The sequence below is a fragment of the Telmatherina bonti genome (genome assembly GCF_933228915.1).
Source record: "Telmatherina bonti genome assembly, chromosome: 12".
Classification (NCBI taxonomy): Eukaryota; Metazoa; Chordata; class Actinopteri; order Atheriniformes; family Telmatherinidae; genus Telmatherina; species Telmatherina bonti.
The window spans coordinates 35,894,656-35,917,732 of NC_136610.1; the positions used below are offsets into that span (position 1 = coordinate 35,894,656).

Below are 23,077 nucleotides of genomic sequence, written 5' to 3' on the forward strand. Positions count from 1 at the left end.
TGAAACCACATAGAGAGAGTTAAAAAAAAAAGTTCCTCAGGGACAACTATCTGTTTTATCATGAACCAAACAATCATTACTAGCAGAAGACATGTCTTCATGTAAATGAAATGAAATACTTTATCAATCCCCAAAGGGAAATCCAATAAAAAGGGAAATTAAATAAATAAAAATGTCACTAATTATGTGAACACACGTAAATCTGTCAGTCTGAGGAGCTGCAGGTGTTTGCAGGAAACTGCACCATAAAAACCAGTAAACTGACCATGTTGAAGCTTAATCAGGTCATATTTCAAAGCAGAAACTGGGTGAAACGCGTCCTGCCATGTCTCTCTCACACACACACACACACACTCTGGTTGTGGTGACAACCCTGCAGCCGCACACTGACCCCCCCCCTCTGGCTCCTGGGATCCCGCATGCAGGTCAGACGGGCTCCTAAGTCCTGGCCCCGACCATTAAACCATCACTCAGACTGTTTTGTAACGCTTTTTCTAAACTTGTCCAATGAGAACAGCTGCCTGGCGTCACGTGACACAACTTTTACATAACGCCCTCCCTCCTCCTCCTCTTGTCTCCCCCCTCCCGGTCCGTAGCGAGTCATATAGGCTGTTCCTGGACTTGTCCGGGACCGTGCAGACCTTCCCTGCGCGCGTGGCACCTGCGGAGCGGAGCGGTGATGCGGCGCGTGTGTGACGCAGACACACACCTGGAGTAGCTGCGCTGCATGGGGACGGAGCGCGAGACCATGCTGCACCTCGCAGCTGACGCTTTCCGCCTGGACAACCTGGACCTGGCGGCGGGTGTCTACTGGTCCCAGCTGGGGGGTCCGGGAGACCCGGGCGGCCGCCTCGAGCTCCTGGTGAAGCGGGCTGACGCGCTCGCGCTTGGCGGCAGGATGAGCGAAGCCTTTGAAGCGTACCGCCGAGCCTCGGAGATCCAGAAGCTTAAAGCTGCTCACCTGGAGAACCTCGTAGAGCTCCTGTCGGACACCATCAGGAGGCAGACCCGGGGGGGGAACCGGCACAGCCCGGGGGCAGGGGGGCTGTCCGGGCGCGAGGGGGGACATGGAGCCACAGGTGGCGCGCGTGAGGACGTGAACTGCGGGATGTGTTTGAGCTTTCTGCACGAGCCCGTGACCCTGCCGTGTGGACACAGCTTCTGTAAGAAATGCCTGGAGAGGGAGCAGCGGCCGGCGGTCTGCACGGAGTGCAGCGACAGCTCCAGGCTGGCCGACGTGCAGAACTACCGGGTCAACGTGGTTCTGAGCAACCTGCTGGCCAAGTGGTTCCCCAGCCTGCAGCAGGCCGGCCGGCTGAGGCGGGAGGGGAACGGCCTGTACGCAGACAGGAGGATGGAAGCCGCGCTGGACAAGTACAACCAAGCCATCCTGATGGGTAAACCTCTGCTTTCCACCTCTCTTTCCTCCACTTTTACAACTTTAACTTGTAGTTTGACTCATTTGGCATCGGGCTGAGTGTGTTATGGAACCGCGACACAGTAAATAAAGTCACATATAACCGGCTCCTTAACGCGTAAAGTGTGTCATGGAGCCGGTGACAGCCGCGCGCAGCTCTCTGACAGCAGACACACATTTGTTGGATAACAGGGTTATGTAGGCTGGGCCAGTGGACCAAACATTACGTAAGCACGTAACCTCTCTCGTTGTGTAACATCAGACAAGCAAGCTGCAAATGTAGGTCAAGGGTATCATTGCAGGTCACTGAAAGTCCCAGAGCAGCAGCAGCAGCAGAAGAGGTGCAGCTCTGGCAAAGTCAGGAAGGAGGTGAAACAGACAGAAAACTTCACCAGAAAAGAAGAATTTCATTTAAAACTAATTTAAAAAGAAGCTCTGGGTTCATTTTCAGACATTTGTTATTGAGTCAGACGTGTTTTCTGCGCTGCATGAAGTCATTTCTTCATATTTAAGTAAAAGTAACTGGGTTCCTTGTCCTGACCTGGTTTTACTTCACAGCATCATGATGCAGCATGGCGGTGCGTTCAAAACCATTTCAATAAATTATCTTAAATCCTCTAAGCATCAAAAGACAAAGTGACTCCTAGACGTGTAGATTTGCATGAAGATGTCTGAGCTGCAGTGTTCCAGCCTTTTCTACGTTTCTTTTAAAGGCGGTAGCAGCATGGACTGGCTGATTTTTATACACATTTCCAAAGATCCAAATAAAAACAAAGGAAATGATTTAGAAAATTACAAATAATTTATTTTTCTTGAAACAAAAGAATAGAATAAAGGTGGATCGTTATATATTTGTTCCAGTTCACAAAAAACCAACAAAACGCCTGAAAGTGATAAAAAAAATTATTTCATCCTGATGCTGATTTCAATCAAAAACATTAAATAAAAATCTATCTGTGTAATATAATATACTAAAATATAACACAAAAAATAATTTAACTTCCATAACAGCCAATTCTCATAAAAGAAAACAAAAACACATAAATGTCCTCTACATGCAGTTTCCCACCGGTGGAGCTTTTATATCACCGGCCAGGCGGTTCTGGGCTGGACTCGCTGTGCAGCAGGTTGATGGTTGGGATCATCTTGTCACACGTTGATCAATACAGATATTAAGCCTTTAAAGCCTGACGTGAAAAATAAACCAGAAAATTTCAGGTTTTTTAATCAGAAGTCTGTTTTGGGCTTTTTAACAAAGCTTAAATATAGATAAATATGTATTTAATGCAAAGCGGTTGTGGTGCTACATTTAGTGTAAAAGGGACAGAAACGTGTCAGATTGCACACAACAGGGTTTTAAGTAAAGATTTACCGTAAAATAAAGGAAAATATTATGTTTCACATGTAATTTTTAAGCTTTGAGATGAAATATCGACACAAACCGTAATTTAAAATGTAAAAAGTCTAAATGTGCTTCATCCCTGTTGTCATGGTAGTTTCTGATGAAGAAGGATGAACAGAATAAATATGTTTTACATCAGCGCTGTCACATTTTCTGGTTTTTAATGCGTGATAAGTTCCCTGAAATATTCCCCATAACAATAAGAATGTAAAGTCTAGATGTTCGGGGTGTAAACCCCAGAGCTGCAGGCCGATACTTTCTGTTTATATTATAGAAGTCATTTTTTCTTTATTTACTGATTGTGATGATGACATGAACCAAACGCAAAGATTTATTGACAAATGATGACATTTTATTCGCAATTTGGTGTTTGGTGTTGTTGCTCGGTTCTCATGCAGCCTGCAGGGAAAATGTCAGTATCATCATGCTGGTATCGATAGTGTACCCTACACCTGGTCGCGACCCCCCCACCTGGTCGCTGCCCCTCGACCTGGTCGCTGCCCCCCACCTGGTCACAGCCCCCCCACCTGGTCGCGACCCCCACCTGGTCACAGCCCCCCCACCTGGTCGCTGCCCCCATACCTGGTCGTGACCCCCCACCTGGTCGCTGCCCCCATACCTGGTCGTGACCCCCCACCTGATCGCGACCCCCCACCTGGTCGCGCCCCCCGACCTGGTCGCTGCCCCCTACCTAATCACGCCCCCCACCTTGTTGCTGCCCCCCCACCTGATCGCGACCCCCACCTGGTCGCGGCCCCCCCCGGTCTAAAGGAAACCTATGTGGGATGACGTGAGATGAGACAGGATATCATTCATCATGTCGGTGAAGTTGTGAATCAGCTGATCCTGAATGACTCAGCATGTCTCCACTGAATCCTGCTGACTCATGCTTACAGGATTTATATCTGCAGAGTCATGATCCACGCCAGCTTATTGAAGGGTTTCACGGCGGGTCTGTGTGCGTGACGAGTCTCGTCTTCAGGTTTTAGAACTGGACCTGGGTTACGATGAAGGATTTGTTCTGACATGTCTCAGTGTGTGTGTGTGTGTGTGTGTGTGTGTGTGTAAGCTGCTGTCGCTGACTGCTTTGCTCATCAATACTCCTTGTGTGCTCCATGCACGACCATGCTGCCTAGCAGCCGGGCGTGTGGAGGATCCCAGCAGAGCTTTAGTCTGCAGGAGGACGCTCTGAAGAGGCGACTGCCACATTTGCATAAGTTTGTACAGTTATGAAACGTTGAATGTGGGTGACCTTGATAGCGCTGCATGGTTTTGTAAGGCAGCAGGTTGTGTGTGTTGTTCTTCACACATTTAGTCATGAGCTGAAACATTCCTTCTGTTGTGTAATTTCAGAGCTTAAAATGCCAGAAAATTCAGCTTCATGTGAAACTTTCAACAGTTTTCTCTCAGATGTTACATGATGTGTTCAGGAAAGTCAAGGAAATGTGAAAACTAAACAGATTCATGTAAAAAACACAAATACTTCTCCCTTTTTAAGTGTTTTTTTTATATTTATGTTATGTTATTAACCTTAGATGTATATTTGTAGCCTTAAACTAACATATTTCCTGCTTCTGTATGTATTAATGTTGAATTATTTTTATTTTTCATGCATCAGTTGTTCAGTGATTCATCATAATCTCCATTAATTCACATGAGATATTAGTTTAAAGTTCACATCAAGATAATTTTTACATTTTTAATGATTGTTAATAAATATTCACACATCTACAGAAAAAAGTATTAAATATAGAAATGGATTTCAGTTCTTCACATTGAATTATTAAATAAAATAAAGTTAAAATCATAAAATGTATTTATATAATATAATATAATATAATATGATACGATACAATATAATATAGTATAATATGATATAATATAATGTAACATAACACAACATAATATGATATATTAATATAAAATATAATGTATTATAAAAAATGTAATATTAAAGTATTTTTACGTCCCTTTATAAACAGTTTTTCAGAATTTTAAACAAAATTATTGAGTAAAAAAGGAAACATTGGCTTAAGAGTGGAAAAGGCTGCAGTCGTCCTGACCTGGTCCGACCCGTTTGTCCTCCGCAGCGCCTGAAGACCACATTCTGTTCAGCAACCGCGCTCAGATCCACTCCAGCTTGAGGAACTTTGAAAAGGCTCTGCAGGACGCCGACATGGCCTGCAGACTGATGCCGCTCTGGTCCAAGGTAAGCCTCCGAGATCACACGCAAACACTCATTTATTGCTTCTGTCGTCTGAAACCGGAACGTTCCCATCCGCACGACGAAGTAATGCACCGTCTCCATGGCAACAGGGTCACGTCCGTAAGGCTCAGGCTTTGATGTCGCTGGGTCGGACGGAGGAGGCTCTGAGAGAATACCTGGTCTGTTTGGCCGTGGAGCCCGACTGTAAAGCAGCCAAGAACGAAGTCCACAAGGTAACCAGAGCGGAAAAAACACTTATTTGTTATTATTGATCCGTTTATTGTTGAACTAAAAGCAAACTGTAAAGCTTTGGGAGTTATTACATCCTCACAAATCCACAAAAATCTACATTTAATTAACTTTTATTTTTACAAAAATATTACATTTCTAGTGAAAACAAATTCAATTCAAATTTTATTTATATGGCACATTTACCGCGACCTGCGTTGGCCAAAGTGCTGAAAAAAATTTAAATTTAACGACTAATGAAACTTACATACAATAAATACAGTTTATTTACACATTTATTTCATTCTTTTATAATATACATTAAAATAGTGAAAATATAGATAATTTGATGTAAATTGCATCCATTTTTATGTAGTTTGTTGTTATTTAAGTGTTATTTATAATAAAAATTATTTTTTAAATTATATTTCTATTTTTGCTTTATTAAAATAAAATCTTATATATTTATTAAAAGGCATTTTTAAAACTACAAATATGAAATATAATTTATACTTATTATAAATATTTTATATTTTTAATATTTTTTTTATTCAGAATTTATTTAATTTTCTACACATTAGATTTATTTGACATATTTCCATATTTGCTGGCATGTATTTCCACTTTCGCATAACTTCATGTCCCACGTCTGAAGTGTCGCGTTTCCTCCTCTCAGCTGCTCAGCGATTTCCTGGCTCCGGTCACAGATCAGGTCCCTGAACGCATCACGGACAACTCCAACCTCCTGTCCTCCAGAGTCCACCTGAAAAGCAGCATCAGGTTTCCCTTCCAGGTGACTTTCTCTCCTTCCGGCAGCCAGTCAGGCGTCTGTTTACCCGTTTGTTTACATCCGTGGCGCTTGCCGTTAACCATCTCCGCCCCTCAGACCCCCGGTCCAGCCTCGCCATCTCCAGAGTCCTGTCTCGGCTCCGCCCTCCCTGCGACCCGGACTCCAGAGGCGAGCTTCAGACCGGCTGAGACGAGAAGGACGGAACACGCTCTTCTGCTCAAACGCAAACAAAGATGTTCAGACGAGGAACAACAGAAGAAGAACGAGGACCAGAAGCGAGCGAAAGCTGGTGAGCGAACTGGCCGCGTTAGAACGAGCGCGGGGACCGTGTCCGTTGTCTTACCGTCTGATGATGTCGCCATGCAGCTCCAGCAGAAGGTCGGGACGTTCCAGGCTGGGTGGCGGGGGACCTGCTGGACCCGACGGATCTGGAGTGTTCTCTGTGTATGAGGTGAGATGGTTTCCTCGCCGTTCCTGCTGGCTGCAGCGTGCAGGTTGTGTGTTTAGCCGTTACACAGGTGTGTGTGTTTCCCCTCCAGGCTGTTCTACGAGCCGGTGACGACGCCGTGCGGCCACACGTTCTGTCTGCGCTGTCTGGAACGGTGTCTGGACCACAGCCCGAAGTGTCCGCTCTGTAAGGAGGAGCTGTCCGAGGTACCGGCCGGACCTGCAGAACCAGACCTCCTGCAGGCAAACGCCGCTTGTGTTGACGTGATCGCTGCTTCTGTGTGTCCTCAGTACCTGGTCCAGAGACAGTTCTGCAAGACGGTGCTAATGGAGAACCTCATATCCAAGTATCTTCCCTCCGAGCTCCTAGAGAGACAGAGAGTCCACCAGGAGGAGATGGCAGAGCTCTCCAAGTGAGTTCTCAGACCCCCCCCGCTCTGTTTTCCTCACATAAACATGTGACCTACTGACCTACTACAGGTGGCGTGGCGCGTTCCTGCAGCTCGCCAGGAGGCGGAACGGCACGCAGACAGCTAGTGGTCACGTTACAGAGAGTTTCCTGACAACGTTACCAGATCTCTGACATAAATCATTAAAAAAGCTGAGAATAAAGATCTTGTTTAAAGCTTTTTCTGACATATTTTATTTATTCATTTTTATTCTTTACCAGGATATGAAAAAGGTGCTTTAACTATTATTATATATTAAATATTATTAAATTGATTAAATATTATTATTATTAATAATTATTTGTTATATTAAATATTATTTTTAAATATTTAAATATAATTTATGATTTATTAGTTTTTACTTTTGTTATATATATATTATTATATTATATATATAAGTTTTTACTTATATTTACTTTGTATTCTTTGTATGAGATTATATATCAGTCTCTAAATTTTTTATTTTTGGATTTTATTATTTTTTACCAAATTATTTTCAGTTAATATTTTTTTTAATTTTTATAATAAATTTACTAAAAAATATAAGAAAAAATCTGTTGGTTTAAATTCTAAAAAAAAGTTACTTTATTTCAATGAATTTAAAAAAATATGTGCTGGAAATAAAATAACATTTTATTTCAGTTATAAAATATGTCCGTTTATGTATTTTTGTGTCACATATTAGAACGATAACTTACAAATAAAAATGATGTATTAAATCGTAAAACATTAAATCTCAGATATGTGGAGCTATAAAATCCCGTGTTTCACATTATTTAAGATCTAGATGTTATTATAAACATACATGCGTGTACATTTCCACATGCGTGTCGTAACCCTGACTCAACTCATCATACAAGCTGAAGTCTCGTCTGTTCAGTAATAAAGATAAAAGATTCACGTTTTCCTCCTGCCTGGGAAATATTTAACATAAAAACACAAAAGGAGGAATTTTAGTGACTTTTAACAGAAAATAAAAAGCCGTTTTTCTTCAGTATTCTTAACGTTTAGCGCCTCCATCCTGCCGGCCAGGTCGCGGGGTCGGTTTCCACGCCGCCGGTGGAAATAAACCCGAAACAAGAAGAAAACCTCCTGCTGCTTTTATGTGATGAAAGTTTCCCTCCTGGTTTCTGCAGCCTGAACAACAACGTGCCTATGTTTGTGTGCACCATGGCCTTCCCCACCGTGCCGTGTCCGCTCCACATCTTCGAGCCGTGCTACAGGCTGATGATTCGCAGGTGCATGGAGACGGGCACCAACTGCTTCGGCATGTGTCTGGGAGACGACCTGAAGGGGTCAGTAGAGCACATAGAGAGGAACGTCGGCGTCTGAAGATCCGATGTGAACGTTTCCTCCCCTCTGCCCGCAGGTTCGCAGACTACGGCTGTCTGCTGGAGATCCGGGACGTGAAGTTCTTCTCGGACGGCCGCTCGGTGGTGGACACGATCGGCAGACGCAGGTTTAAAGTCATTCAGCACAGCCAGAGGGACGGATACGACACGGCTGACATCGAGTACCTGGAGGACGATAAGGTATGCTGCTGGTCAGGGTGGATGCAGAGACAGAGTCACCGGAAGATGTTACTAGCAAAGCGGTGTGTGTGTGTGCAGGTTGAAGGTGTAGCCGAGCGCGAGCTGCATTCTCTGCACGACACGGTGTACGACCAGGCTCTGGTCTGGGTCAACTCTCTGAAGGCTGAGCAGAAGCAGCGCATCGAGGGACACTTCGGACCCATGCCGGGGAAGGACTCTGAGCTGCAGGTAGAGCACACACACACACACACGTGCAGAGAACTCTGTTCTGTTGAAACAGGGGAACCAGCAAACAGGGGAACCAGTAAACAGGGGAACCAGTAAACAGGGGAACCAGCAAACAGGGGAACCAGTAAACAGGGGAACCAGCAAACAGGGGAACCAGTAAACAGGGGAACCAGTAAACAGGGGAACCAGCAAACAGTGGAACCAGCAAACAGGGGGACCAGCAAACAGGGGAACCAGCAAACAGGGGAACCAGTAAACAGGGGAACCAGTAAACAGGGGGACCAGTAAACAGTGGAACCAGCAAACAGGGGAACCAGTAAACAGGGGAACCAGTAAACAGTGGAACCAGCAAACAGGGGAACCAGTAAACAGGGGGACCAGTAAACAGGGGAACCAGTAAACAGGGGAACCAGTAAACAGTGGAACCAGCAAACAGGGGAACCAGTAAACAGGGGAACCAGTAAACAGGGGAACCAGCAAACAGGGGAACCAGTAAACAGGGGGACCAGTAAACAGGGGAACCAGTAAACAGGGGGACCAGTAAACAGTGGAACCAGCAAACAGGGGAACCAGTAAACAGGGGAACCAGCAAACAGGGGAACCAGTAAACAGGGGGACCAGTAAACAGGGGAACCAGCAAACAGGGGAACCAGTAAACAGGGGGACCAGTAAACAGTGGAACCAGCCAACAGGGGGACCAGTAAACAGGGGAACCAGCAAACAGGGGAACCAGTAAACAGGGGAACCAGTAAACAGGGGAACCAGCAAACAGGGGAACCAGTAAACAGGGGGACCAGTAAACAGGGGAACCAGTAAACAGGGGGACCAGTAAACAGGGGGACCAGTAAACAGGGGAACCAGCAAACAGGGGAACCAGCAAACAGGGGAACCAGTAAACAGGGGGACCAGTAAACAGGGGGACCAGTAAACAGGGGGACCAGTAAACAGGGGAACCAGCAAACAGGGGAACCAGTAAACAGTGGAACCAGCAAACAGGGGAACCAGTAAACAGGGGGACCAGTAAACAGGGGAACCAGTAAACAGGGGGACCAGTAAACAGTGGAACCAGCAAACAGGGGAACCAGTAAACAGTGGAACCAGCAAACAGGGGAACCAGTAAACAGTGGAACCAGCCAACAGGGGGACCAGTAAACAGGGGAACCAGTAAACAGGGGAACCAGCAAACAGGGGAACCAGTAAACAGGGGGACCAGTAAACAGGGGAACCAGTAAACAGGGGGACCAGTAAACAGGGGGACCAGTAAACAGGGGAACCAGCAAACAGGGGAACCAGTAAACAGTGGAACCAGCAAACAGGGGAACCAGTAAACAGGGGGACCAGTAAACAGGGGAACCAGTAAACAGGGGGACCAGTAAACAGTGGAACCAGCAAACAGGGGAACCAGTAAACAGTGGAACCAGCAAACAGGGGAACCAGTAAACAGTGGAACCAGCCAACAGGGGGACCAGTAAACAGGGGAACCAGTAAACAGTGGAACCAGCAAACAGGGGAACCAGTAAACAGTGGAACCAGCCAACAGGGGGACCAGTAAACAGGGGAACCAGTAAACAGGGGAACCAGCAAACAGGGGAACCAGTAAACAGGGGAACCAGTAAACAGGGGAACCAGTAAACAGGGGAACCAGCAAACAGGGGAACCAGCAAACAGGGGGACCAGTAAACAGGGGAACCAGTAAACAGGGGAACCAGCAAACAGGGGAACCAGCAAACAGGGGAACCAGTAAACAGTGGAACCAGCAAACAGGGGGACCAGTAAACAGGGGGACCAGTAAACAGTGGAACCAGCAAACAGGGGAACCAGTAAACAGTGGAACCAGCAAACAGGGGAACCAGTAAACAGGGGGACCAGCAAACAGGGGAACCAGCAAACAGGGGAACCAGTAAACAGGGGAACCAGTAAACAGGGGAACCAGTAAACAGGGGAACCAGTAAACAGGGGAACCAGTAAACAGGGGGACCAGTAAACAGTGGAACCAGCCAACAGGGGGACCAGTAAACAGTGGAACCAGCAAACAGGGGAACCAGTAAACAGTGGAACCAGCAAACAGGGGAACCAGTAAACAGTGGAACCAGCCAACAGGGGGACCAGTAAACAGGGGAACCAGTAAACAGTGGAACCAGCAAACAGGGGAACCAGTAAACAGTGGAACCAGCCAACAGGGGGACCAGTAAACAGGGGAACCAGTAAACAGGGGAACCAGCAAACAGGGGAACCAGTAAACAGGGGAACCAGTAAACAGGGGAACCAGTAAACAGGGGAACCAGCAAACAGGGGAACCAGTAAACAGTGGAACCAGCAAACAGGGGAACCAGTAAACAGGGGAACCAGCAAACAGGGGAACCAGCAAACAGGGGAACCAGTAAACAGTGGAACCAGCAAACAGGGGGACCAGTAAACAGGGGGACCAGTAAACAGTGGAACCAGCAAACAGGGGAACCAGTAAACCGTGGAACCAGCAAACAGGGGAACCAGTAAACAGGGGGACCAGCAAACAGGGGAACCAGCAAACAGGGGAACCAGTAAACAGGGGAACCAGTAAACAGGGGAACCAGTAAACAGGGGAACCAGTAAACAGGGGAACCAGTAAACAGGGGGACCAGTAAACAGTGGAACCAGCCAACAGGGGGACCAGTAAACAGGGGAACCAGCAAACAGGGGAACCAGTAAACAGGGGAACCAGTAAACAGGGGAACCAGCAAACAGGGGAACCAGTAAACAGGGGGACCAGTAAACAGGGGAACCAGTAAACAGGGGAACCAGTAAACAGGGGAACCAGCAAACAGGGGGACCAGCAAACAGGGGGACCAGTAAACAGGGGAACCAGTAAACAGGGGAACCAGCAAACAGGGGAACCAGCAAACAGGGGAACCAGCAAACAGGGGAACCAGCAAACAGGGGAACCAGTAAACAGGGGAACCAGCAAACAGGGGAACCAGTAAACAGGGGAACCAGTAAACAGTGGAACCAGCAAACAGGGGGACCAGTAAACAGGGGGACCAGTAAACAGTGGAACCAGCCAACAGGGGGACCAGTAAACAGGGGAACCAGCAAACAGGGGAACCAGTAAACAGGGGAACCAGTAAACAGGGGAACCAGCAAACAGGGGAACCAGTAAACAGGGGAACCAGTAAACAGGGGAACCAGTAAACAGGGGAACCAGCAAACAGGGGGACCAGCAAACAGGGGGACCAGTAAACAGGGGAACCAGTAAACAGGGGAACCAGCAAACAGGGGAACCAGCAAACAGGGGAACCAGCAAACAGGGGAACCAGCAAACAGGGGAACCAGTAAACAGGGGAACCAGCAAACAGGGGAACCAGTAAAAAGGGGAACCAGTAAACAGTGGAACCAGCCAACAGGGGGACCAGTAAACAGTGGAACCAGCCAACAGGGGGACCAGTAAACAGGGGAACCAGTAAACAGGGGAACCAGCAAACAGGGGAACCAGTAAACAGGGGGACCAGTAAACAGGGGAACCAGTAAACAGGGGGACCAGTAAACAGGGGAACCAGTAAACAGTGGAACCAGCAAACAGGGGAACCAGTAAACAGGGGAACCAGCAAACAGGGGAACCAGTAAACAGGGGGACCAGTAAACAGGGGAACCAGTAAACAGGGGGACCAGTAAACAGGGGAACCAGTAAACAGTGGAACCAGCAAACAGGGGAACCAGTAAACAGGGGAACCAGCAAACAGGGGAACCAGTAAACAGGGGGACCAGTAAACAGTGGAACCAGCAAACAGGGGAACCAGTAAACAGTGGAACCAGCAAACAGGGGAACCAGTAAACAGGGGGACCAGTAAACAGGGGAACCAGCAAACAGGGGAACCAGTAAACAGGGGGACCAGTAAACAGTGGAACCAGCCAACAGGGGGACCAGTAAACAGGGGAACCAGCAAACAGGGGAACCAGTAAACAGGGGAACCAGTAAACAGGGGAACCAGCAAACAGGGGAACCAGTAAACAGGGGGACCAGTAAACAGGGGAACCAGTAAACAGTGGAACCAGCAAACAGGGGAACCAGTAAACAGGGGAACCAGCAAACAGGGGAACCAGTAAACAGGGGGACCAGTAAACAGGGGAACCAGTAAACAGGGGGACCAGTAAACAGTGGAACCAGCAAACAGGGGAACCAGTAAACAGGGGAACCAGCAAACAGGGGAACCAGTAAACAGGGGGACCAGTAAACAGGGGAACCAGCAAACAGGGGAACCAGTAAACAGGGGGACCAGTAAACAGTGGAACCAGCCAACAGGGGGACCAGTAAACAGGGGAACCAGCAAACAGGGGAACCAGTAAACAGGGGAACCAGTAAACAGGGGAACCAGCAAACAGGGGAACCAGTAAACAGGGGGACCAGTAAACAGGGGGACCAGTAAACAGGGGGACCAGTAAACAGGGGAACCAGCAAACAGGGGAACCAGTAAACAGTGGAACCAGCAAACAGGGGAACCAGTAAACAGGGGGACCAGTAAACAGGGGAACCAGTAAACAGGGGGACCAGTAAACAGTGGAACCAGCAAACAGGGGAACCAGTAAACAGTGGAACCAGCAAACAGGGGAACCAGTAAACAGTGGAACCAGCCAACAGGGGGACCAGTAAACAGGGGAACCAGTAAACAGGGGAACCAGCAAACAGGGGAACCAGTAAACAGGGGAACCAGTAAACAGGGGAACCAGTAAACAGGGGAACCAGCAAACAGGGGAACCAGCAAACAGGGGGACCAGTAAACAGGGGAACCAGTAAACAGGGGAACCAGCAAACAGGGGAACCAGCAAACAGGGGAACCAGTAAACAGTGGAACCAGCAAACAGGGGAACCAGTAAACAGGGGAACCAGCAAACAGGGGAACCAGCAAACAGGGGAACCAGTAAACAGGGGAACCAGTAAACAGGGGAACCAGCAAACAGGGAGACCAGTAAACAGGGGAACCAGTAAACAGGGGGACCAGCAAACAGGGGAACCAGCAAACAGGGGGACCAGTAAACAGGGGGACCAGTAAACAGGGGAACCAGTAAACAGTGGAACCAGCAAACAGGGGAACCAGTAAACAGGGGGACCAGTAAACAGGGGAACCAGTAAACAGGGGGACCAGTAAACAGGGGAACCAGTAAACAGTGGAACCAGCAAACAGGGGAACCAGTAAACAGTGGAACCAGCAAACAGGGGAACCAGTAAACAAGGGGACCAGTAAACAGGGGAACCAGTAAACAGGGGGACCAGTAAACAGTGGAACCAGCAAACAGGGGAACCAGTAAACAGTGGAACCAGCAAACAGGGGAACCAGTAAACAGGGGGACCAGTAAACAGGGGAACCAGCAAACAGGGGAACCAGTAAACAGGGGGACCAGTAAACAGTGGAACCAGCCAACAGGGGGACCAGTAAACAGGGGAACCAGCAAACAGGGGAACCAGTAAACAGGGGAACCAGTAAACAGGGGAACCAGCAAACAGGGGAACCAGTAAACAGGGGAACCAGTAAACAGGGGAACCAGTAAACAGGGGAACCAGCAAACAGGGGAACCAGCAAACAGGGGGACCAGCAAACAGGGGGACCAGTAAACAGGGGAACCAGTAAACAGGGGAACCAGCAAACAGGGGAACCAGCAAACAGGGGAACCAGCAAACAGGGGAACCAGCAAACAGGGGAACCAGTAAACAGGGGAACCAGCAAACAGGGGAACCAGTAAACAGGGGAACCAGTAAACAGTGGAACCAGCCAACAGTGGGACCAGTAAACAGTGGAACCAGCCAACAGGGGGACCAGTAAACAGGGGAACCAGTAAACAGGGGAACCAGCAAACAGGGGAACCAGTAAACAGGGGGACCAGTAAACAGGGGAACCAGTAAACAGGGGGACAAGTAAACAGGGGAACCAGTAAACAGTGGAACCAGCAAACAGGGGAACCAGTAAACAGGGGAACCAGCAAACAGGGGAACCAGTAAACAGGGGGACCAGTAAACAGGGGGACCAGTAAACAGTGGAACCAGCAAACAGGGGAACCAGTAAACAGTGGAACCAGCAAACAGGGGAACCAGTAAACAGGGGGACCAGTAAACAGGGGAACCAGCAAACAGGGGAACCAGTAAACAGGGGGACCAGTAAACAGTGGAACCAGCCAACAGGGGGACCAGTAAACAGGGGAACCAGCAAACAGGGGAACCAGTAAACAGGGGAACCAGTAAACAGGGGAACCAGCAAACAGGGGAACCAGTAAACAGGGGGACCAGTAAACAGGGGAACCAGTAAACAGGGGGACCAGTAAACAGGGGAACCAGTAAACAGTGGAACCAGCAAACAGTGGAACCAGTAAACAGTGGAACCAGCAAACAGGGGAACCAGTAAACAGGGGGACCAGTAAACAGGGGAACCAGTAAACAGGGGGACCAGTAAACAGTGGAACCAGCAAACAGGGGAACCAGTAAACAGTGGAACCAGCAAACAGGGGAACCAGTAAACAGGGGGACCAGTAAACAGGGGAACCAGCAAACAGGGGAACCAGTAAACAGGGGGACCAGTAAACAGTGGAACCAGCCAACAGGGGGACCAGTAAACAGGGGGACCAGTAAACAGGGGAACCAGTAAACAGGGGAACCAGCAAACAGGGGAACCAGTAAACAGGGGAACCAGTAAACAGTGGAACCAGCCAACAGGGGGACCAGTAAACAGGGGAACCAGTAAACAGGGGAACCAGCAAACAGGGGAACCAGTAAACAGGGGAACCAGCAAACAGGGGAACCAGCAAACAGGGGGACCAGTAAACAAGGGAACCAGTAAACAGGGGAACCAGCAAACAGGGGAACCAGCAAACAGGGGAACCAGTAAACAGTGGAACCAGCAAACAGGGGAACCAGTAAACAGGGGAACCAGCAAACAGGGGAACCAGCAAACAGGGGAACCAGTAAACAGGGGAACCAGTAAACAGGGGAACCAGCAAACAGGGAGACCAGTAAACAGGGGAACCAGTAAACAGGGGGACCAGCAAACAGGGGAACCAGTAAACAGGGGGACCAGTAAACAGGGGGACCAGTAAACAGTGGAACCAGTAAACAGTGGAACCAGCAAACAGGGGAACCAGTAAACAGGGGGACCAGTAAACAGGGGAACCAGTAAACAGGGGGACCAGTAAACAGGGGAACCAGTAAACAGTGGAACCAGCCAACAGGGGAACCAGTAAACAGGGGGACCAGTAAACAGGGGAACCAGTAAACAGGGGGACCAGTAAACAGGGGAACCAGTAAACAGGGGAACCAGCAAACAGGGGAACCAGTAAACAGGGGGACCAGTAAACAGGGGAACCAGTAAACAGGGGAACCAGTAAACAGGGGAACCAGCAAACAGGGGAACCAGCAAACAGGGGAACCAGTAAACAGGGGGACCAGCAAACAGGGGAACCAGTAAACAGGGGAACCAGCAAACAGGGGAACCAGCAAACAGGGGAACCAGCAAACAGGGGAACCAGTAAACAGGGGAACCAGTAAACAGGGGAACCAGTAAACAGGGGAACCAGCAAACAGGGAGACCAGTAAACAGGGGAACCAGCAAACAGGGGAACCAGCAAACAGGGGAACCAGCAAACAGGGGAACCAGCAAACAGGGGAACCAGTAAACAGGGGAACCAGTAAACAGGGGAACCAGCAAACAGGGAGACCAGTAAACAGGGGAACCAGTAAACAGGGGGACCAGTAAACAGGGGAACCAGCAAACAGGGGAACCAGCAAACAGGGGAACCAGTAAACAGGGGAACCAGTAAACAGGGGAACCAGCAAACAGGGGAACCAGCAAACAGGGGAACCAGTAAACAGGGGAACCAGTAAACAGGGGAACCAGCAAACAGGGAGACCAGTAAACAGGGGAACCAGTAAACAGGGGAACCAGTAAACAGGGGAACCAGCAAACAGGGAAACCAGTAAACAGGGGAACCAGTAAACAGGGGAACCAGCAAACAGGGAGACCAGTAAACAGGGGAACCAGTAAACAGGGGAACCAGTAAACAGGGGAACCAGCAAACAGGGAGACCAGTAAACAGGGGAACCAGTAAACAGGGGGACCAGTAAACAGGGGAACCAGTAAACAGGGGGACCAGCAAACAGGGGAACCAGCAAACAGGGAGACCAGTAAACAGGGGAACCAGTAAACAGGGGAACCAGTAAACAGGGGAACCAGCAAACAGGGAGACCAGTAAACAGGGGAACCAGTAAACAGGGGAACCAGTAAACAGGGGAACCAGTAAACAGGGGAACCAGTAAACAGGGGAACCAGCAAACAGGGAGACCAGTAAACAGGGGAACCAGTAAACAGGGGAACCAGCAAACAGGGGAACCAGTAAACAGGGGAACCAGTAAACAGGGGGACCAGCAAACAGGGGAACCAGTAAACAGGGGGACCAGTAAACAGGGGAACCAGTAAACAGGGGAACCAGTAAACAGGGGGACCAGTAAACAGGGGAACCAGTAAACAGGGGAACCAGTAAACAGGGGAACCAGCAAACAGGGGAACCAGTAAACAGGGGAACCAGTAAACAGGGGAACCAGTAAACAGGGGAACCAGTAAACAGGGGAACCAGTAAACAGGGGAACCAGTAAACAGGGGAACCAGGGGATGGAAAACTTGTCACTCACCCAGAGAAACTCTTTTTTCCAACATCTGGTCAAAATGGACGGAAACCCATAAGATCAATTTATCCTGCTATGATCTTTACTTTTTCTATTTACTTTTCAACGCTGCTCTTCCTATTTTTATTTATTACATTTTTTTTGTTGTTGTTGTTTATTGTTCTGTAACTAAAAAAATGTCCAATAAAAATGAAAATTAAAAAAAAAAAAAAGCACCAGGAATCAGGAAGCTGGACGATAAACTGCAACAAGAAACGGGAAACAAAAGCAACGTGAAAGTCTGAGTGTGTCGTTGCTTGTGTTTGCAGGCCGGTCCCAACGGTCCCTCCTGGTGCTGGTGGCTGCTCGCCGTTCTGCCCCTGGAAGGTCGAGCCCAGCTGCCGTTCCTCGCCCTCACCTCGCTGAAGGAGCGCCTGAGCGGCATCCGGAAGGTGCTGCTGTTCATGACGCAGAGCCGACACCGGTGACACGGCAGCCGCTGAACTCTTCCTCCGGAGCAACGAGGAGATCTGGACCACGGAACATCTTCCATGGGTCGTTTTTTACACAAACGCACAAAGGACGGAGAACACGTTGACTTTCAGACATGTTTCTGCCTGATCTCAGCTTCCAGGTGTGTAGAAGTCCCGTTCCGCCGCAGCGCTGAGCGTTCCAGCGCTTCCTGCCGCCGCTTCAGGCGCCTCTACATCCAGCTTCTCTGTAACTCTGTCGTTTAGTCGAGTAGAGACACCATGAAACCCAAACCTCCCGCCTGAAAACATCTTCGTTTTAACAGAAACCAGAAGCATTAATCTGTCAATCGCAGCATAAATCTCTTTAAATGTAAAAAGAAATCTTTCAGGAGACCAAACTTTTAGTTTTTTGATGTAAATGGCCTCAACATGTTGAAGTTAAGAAGAAAAAGAGTTTGTTTTGGAACTGATCGCTGATCGGGGCGAAAATGAATCTTTTTATTTCGACTCTAACAGCAGATAAAACAGCTTCTCCGTCTTCCATCCTCCTCGCCTCCGGTTCCGACTCATCCGGCTGGAAAACAGCTTCAACAACGGAGGAATCTTTTGTTTAATGTTTTGAGTTTGTTTTCCGTTATTTATTTTATTTAAGCATGCAGTGATGTTGTTTACAGAATGAAAACCAAGCCGAGCTGCTCCGTCTCCAAAGACTCTGAAAAAAAACAACAGGTTTTTGTTCTTAGTTTAAAACCTGACTGATATCTCCATCAGCGGGTTTTTCTCCCCTCCGTCATGCACGGACGTAAAGAAACTAAAAAACAGGGAAATGTTCCCAGAAACGTTTAGATTTTTCTGACTTTTCCACAGTTTTCCTGAACGTTGCACGTCCATGTGGAGGAGGGGAGGTGTCCCTGAAGTACCCAGCCTCCTGGAAACCATCTCCGTTCATAAAAATGTGATTTACACACGCTGTGAGTAAAGGCCGGTGCCTTTACGCCCCTTTTGATGGAAATCTGTTCTTCCAGAAGTTTTACTGCCGGAGAGACGAAAACAAGACGAGCTCCGAACATCTTCCTGCCAGAAATGTTTTAGAAAAGGGAAAAAAAAAAAAAAAGAGGCCTTGCTGATGTTTATCTCTGGAAACTGTTTCGCTTTGCTTTTTGAAAAATCTTTATTTTGTACAAGTGTTTCATTTTTACGTTTCTATGGCAACCAGTTCTTTTTACTCTGATTTTCTTGGTTGACTGGTGCGTCGTGTCTGCAGGGAGCCGCGGGGAATCATTTCATTTCAGTGTTTTATAAAGGGCCAAATGAAATGCTGGGAGCTGAAGGATTAGTCATAATTTATTGATGTGATATTGATCTTTTCTTTTTACCTCAGTTACATGGTTGTGATAGTAAACAAACTGCAATACTCTCACATGTACTGTAAATATGGTTGTAATCTGTTGATTCTACATGAAGATTGTTGTCTAGACGGGAACTTTACTAACAAATACTTCCATTTGATAATTTCTCTTGTAATCTTTGGATAATTATGAATGATAACTGCTAAAATGTACTGATTATTGCTCTGAAACTGTACAGAAAGGGAATATCCATCAACCAAATACAACAGGGTAAGGGCATATCATTGAGAAAACAAATAAACAATAACATCTGATCATCCTGGTATTTTCAGTGAGTGCTTATAACTTTTATTCTCAGTAAATGTTTCCATTGTAAATAAGAAAGGAGGTGCAGGTTATACTCATAGTATATTTATACTCTTTTTACTTCATTTTCATTTACTCAAACTAAAGCGCTGTGAGAATTACTAACAGAATAATTATTTCCCACTGCTGAGAGATAAAAACTGGTCTTTTATCATCATTTAAAAGACACAAACTGCAAGGAAAGTTTGGGCCGAATGTGGGTCAGTTCTGGGCCACAGATGGGAGAGATTCTGATTTAATGTTTCTGCAGTCAGAGGAGGGTTAGAAGTATTTATATCCTGCAATTTAGAGTCCAAAAACATAAACAACAGGAAAGTCAGTTCATATTATCTCTGCAGAAACTTTCTGCTTGTCAGTAAATTCCACAGCAGGTCAGAAAGTTTGGACCAAGTCACGGCGTTGCCAGGCGGCGTTGCCAGGCGGCGTTGCCAAGCGGCGTTGCCAGGCGGCGTTGCCAGGCGGCGTTGCCAAGCGGCGTTGCCAGGCGGCGTTGCCAGGCGGCGTTGCCAAGCGGCGTTGCCAGGCGGCGTTGCCAGGCGGCGTTGCCAGGCGGGAAGCGATGAGACTGATGTTCTGCTGTCTCTGTGCTGATGACGAAACATCACAAACTTTAATCTTCCTTCTAACCGTTTCCCAGAGGATTGAACTCGATGCAGTGGAAAGTTTAGATTTTCAGCAGGGCCGGTCAAAAAGAGAACTAACGACTGCTAGGAGCCCCCATGAGGGGGGGGGCGACGACGACACTAAGTGTCCTGGAAATATCAAGATAACTTGATTTAAAAGGTTAATAAGTGAAAAAGCAACTTTCTGGATAAAAACCCACCATGTGAAGAACGAGGTGTAATCCAGAGAACAACATGACGTCACACTTCAGCCGTGCGTTTCTCACATGGTCATCGGGAGTTTCCTGCTGCAACACACCTGGCACACAGCAGACCTGATCAGCAGACCGGTGCAGAGTTTTACTGCTAATCAGCCGTTGATGTGAGTCAGGTGTGTTGCAGCAGGGAAACTGCTGGACAGCCACATGAACGGACATCTCCTCCCTCCTCTGGCCTCCTTCGGCTTCAACGTGCGAACACCGGCACCGAGGAAGGAAATGTTCACCTGGAGGCCGCCGGGATCCAGCTCTGCTGCTGAAACCAGCAGGTTGCCGGTGAGGAAGATGTCGGGTCCAGAAAGGGACGGAACCAGGAGAACTCAGCCTCGTATCGCTGAAGCGAAGAGAACCGCCAGGGTGGAAAGATGCCAGCTCTCCTGAGACTGTAAGTAACAACATTAAAGTCACTCTGACATGTTCCATAAAGAGCTGAGATGGTTCGGTGTGTTTTCACACGACAGTCGGGTTCAAAAGTTGTTACCGTTTCAAGTTTTTATGCTTTTTATTACGTTTTTATGCAGTTTTCGGGTTATTTTGTAGTGGAAGGTTGTTTCTTCTGGACATTTCTGTTCCAGAGTTTTGTTTTGTGGAAGAATTTCTGATTAATAATATGTTACATTTGGAAATTATTTCATAATATGGAATTATAAATAAATAAAATGCATACACAAAAGAAATTTTTTAAGTAAATACCTTAGTAAATAAAGTCTAAACAGTAAATCAGTATAAAAATATATACATAAATACAAGCAAATATTCCTAATAATTATTATAGATTTATTTATAAAGCGGTTTAATAGCCAAATGCCAAACATCTCAAAAGAATGCAACATTAAATAAATAAGTTTAAAAATAAACCTAATAATAAAATAAATAAAACTGAGTTGGATTGAGAGCAATAAAATAAAGAAAAGCCAGAAACCTGCAGGTGTGACGGGGTTAACGCGTCAGTCTTACACTGTAACCATGACAACGTCCTCATCAGTCTATAAAAACCTCTCTGGGTACCGAGGAGTCGCCGCCTGGATGGCGAATCGCTTTCCCTCCAGGATGGTCGCCGCCTCGTCGCCGATGGAAACCAGGACAGCTTGAGATCATCCAGGACGGAACTCGTCCAGAACCATCCAGAACCCTGCAGCTCGTCCAGAACCCTGCAGCTCATCCAGAACCCTGCAGCTCATCCAGAACCATCCAGAACCCTGCAGCTCATCCAGAACCCTGCAGCTCATCCAGAACCCTGCAGCTCATCCAGAACCATCCAGAACCCTGCAGCTCGTCCAGAACCCTGCAGCTCAAGTCCTCACGAAGACCAAGACAGTGTGGACCACATCGGTCCAGTTCCGAGGTCTTTACGCGGGCTGCCTGACTGGTACTGGTCTATAAAGCTCGAAATGGTCTTGTAGATCTGGTCTTTCATCAGTTCCAGAGTCAGACGCAGACATGGAGAAGCTGCATTCAGCTTCTATGCTCCACATGTCTGGAAGAAACTCCCAGAAAGCTTCAGATCAGCAGGAACATCTGGATTCGAGACCGTCCTGGTCTCAGCTGCATGGAGACAGTTTTTATCTGAACGGTCCTGTGGTGGACTGGCGACCTGTCCAGGGCGACCCCTAACCAGACTCACCAGACTGTAGACATAAAGTCCAGATCTGCACCGTTTATTTTAAACCTTCATCAGTTTTGTCTCATGTATCCTCTTTACCGTCTGCTTCGTCATTTAAACCCATTTTCTAATGTTTTGATTTCTGCTCTCCCATGGTGGATCTATGAAACAGGCCTTGGGATGGCGAGATATCTAGTTCCAGTACGCCCAGTTCACCCAGTATGCCCAGTATGCCCAGTATGCCCAGTAGGCCCAGTAGACCCGGTAGGCCCAGTACGCCCAGTAGGCCCAGTATGCCCAGTAGACCCGGTATGCCCAGTAGGCCCAGTACGCCCAGTAGGCCCAGTATGCCCAGTAGACCCAGTACGCCCAGTAGGCCCAGTACGCCCAGTAGGCCCAGTATGCCCAGTAGACCCAGTACGCCCAGTAGGCCCAGTATGCCCGGTAGACCCGGTAGACCCGGTAGGCCCAGTAGACCCAGTACGCCCAGTAGGCCCAGTATGCCCGGTAGACCCGGTAGGCCCAGTATGCCCGGTAGACCCGGTAGGCCCAGTATGCCCGGTAGGCCCAGTATGCCCGGTAGACCCGGTAGGCCCAGTAGACCCAGTACGCCCAGTAGGCCCAGTATGCCCGGTAGACCCGGTAGGCCCAGTATGCCCGGTAGACCCGGTAGGCCCAGTATGCCCGGTAGGCCCAGTATGCCCAGTACGCCCAGTATGCCCAGTAGACCCAGTATGCCCAGTAGACCCAGTACGCCCAGTAGGCCCAGTATGCCCGGTAGACCCGGTATGCCTGGTAGACCCGGTAGGCCCAGTAGACCCAGTACGCCCAGTAGGCCCAGTATGCCCGGTAGACCCGGTAGGCCCAGTATGCCCGGTAGACCCGGTAGGCCCAGTATGCCCGGTAGACCCGGTAGGCCCAGTATGCCCGGTAGGCCCAGTCCTGCAGCTGCTGGATTCCCACGTGTTGACACACAACATAAATATGATGTAAAAAGACGTGTTGTGGCTGTAAACGTGTGACACGGTTGTGGACTAGAGTCTCGTACCGTTACTGAAGGAACTTCTGAACTTTTTGACTTTGAGTTTCC

At 48.0% G+C, this 23,077-nt stretch overlaps 1 protein-coding gene across 1 annotated transcript; it reads left to right on the forward strand.

Annotated features, from left to right (window-relative positions):
* Positions 1 to 631: 631 nt before the first annotated feature.
* LOC306763121 (LON peptidase N-terminal domain and RING finger protein 3-like) lies at positions 632 to 19,452 on the forward strand. Its single transcript, XM_079249832.1, has 12 exons — positions 632 to 1,397; positions 4,910 to 5,028; positions 5,136 to 5,258; positions 5,930 to 6,046; positions 6,140 to 6,332; positions 6,410 to 6,494; positions 6,583 to 6,697; positions 6,782 to 6,903; positions 8,076 to 8,234; positions 8,309 to 8,471; positions 8,550 to 8,699; positions 17,646 to 19,452. The coding sequence occupies exons 1-12, from the start codon at positions 728 to 730 to the stop codon at positions 17,802 to 17,804; spliced, it is 2,175 nt and encodes a 724-aa protein (XP_079105958.1). The 5' UTR covers positions 632 to 727; the 3' UTR covers positions 17,805 to 19,452.
* The last annotated feature ends 3,625 nt before the right edge of the window (positions 19,453 to 23,077 follow it).

Coding starts and splice junctions, on each gene's coding strand:
- LOC306763121 (XM_079249832.1), top strand. CDS start 728: ATGGGGACGGAGCGCGAGACCATGCTGCACCTCGCAGCTGACGCTTTC. Junction 6,495..6,582: donor GAGTGTTCTCTGTGTATGAG/GTGAGATGGTTT, acceptor TTTCCCCTCCAG/GCTGTTCTACGAGCCGGTGA. Junction 6,698..6,781: donor GTAAGGAGGAGCTGTCCGAG/GTACCGGCCGGA, acceptor GTGTGTCCTCAG/TACCTGGTCCAGAGACAGTT.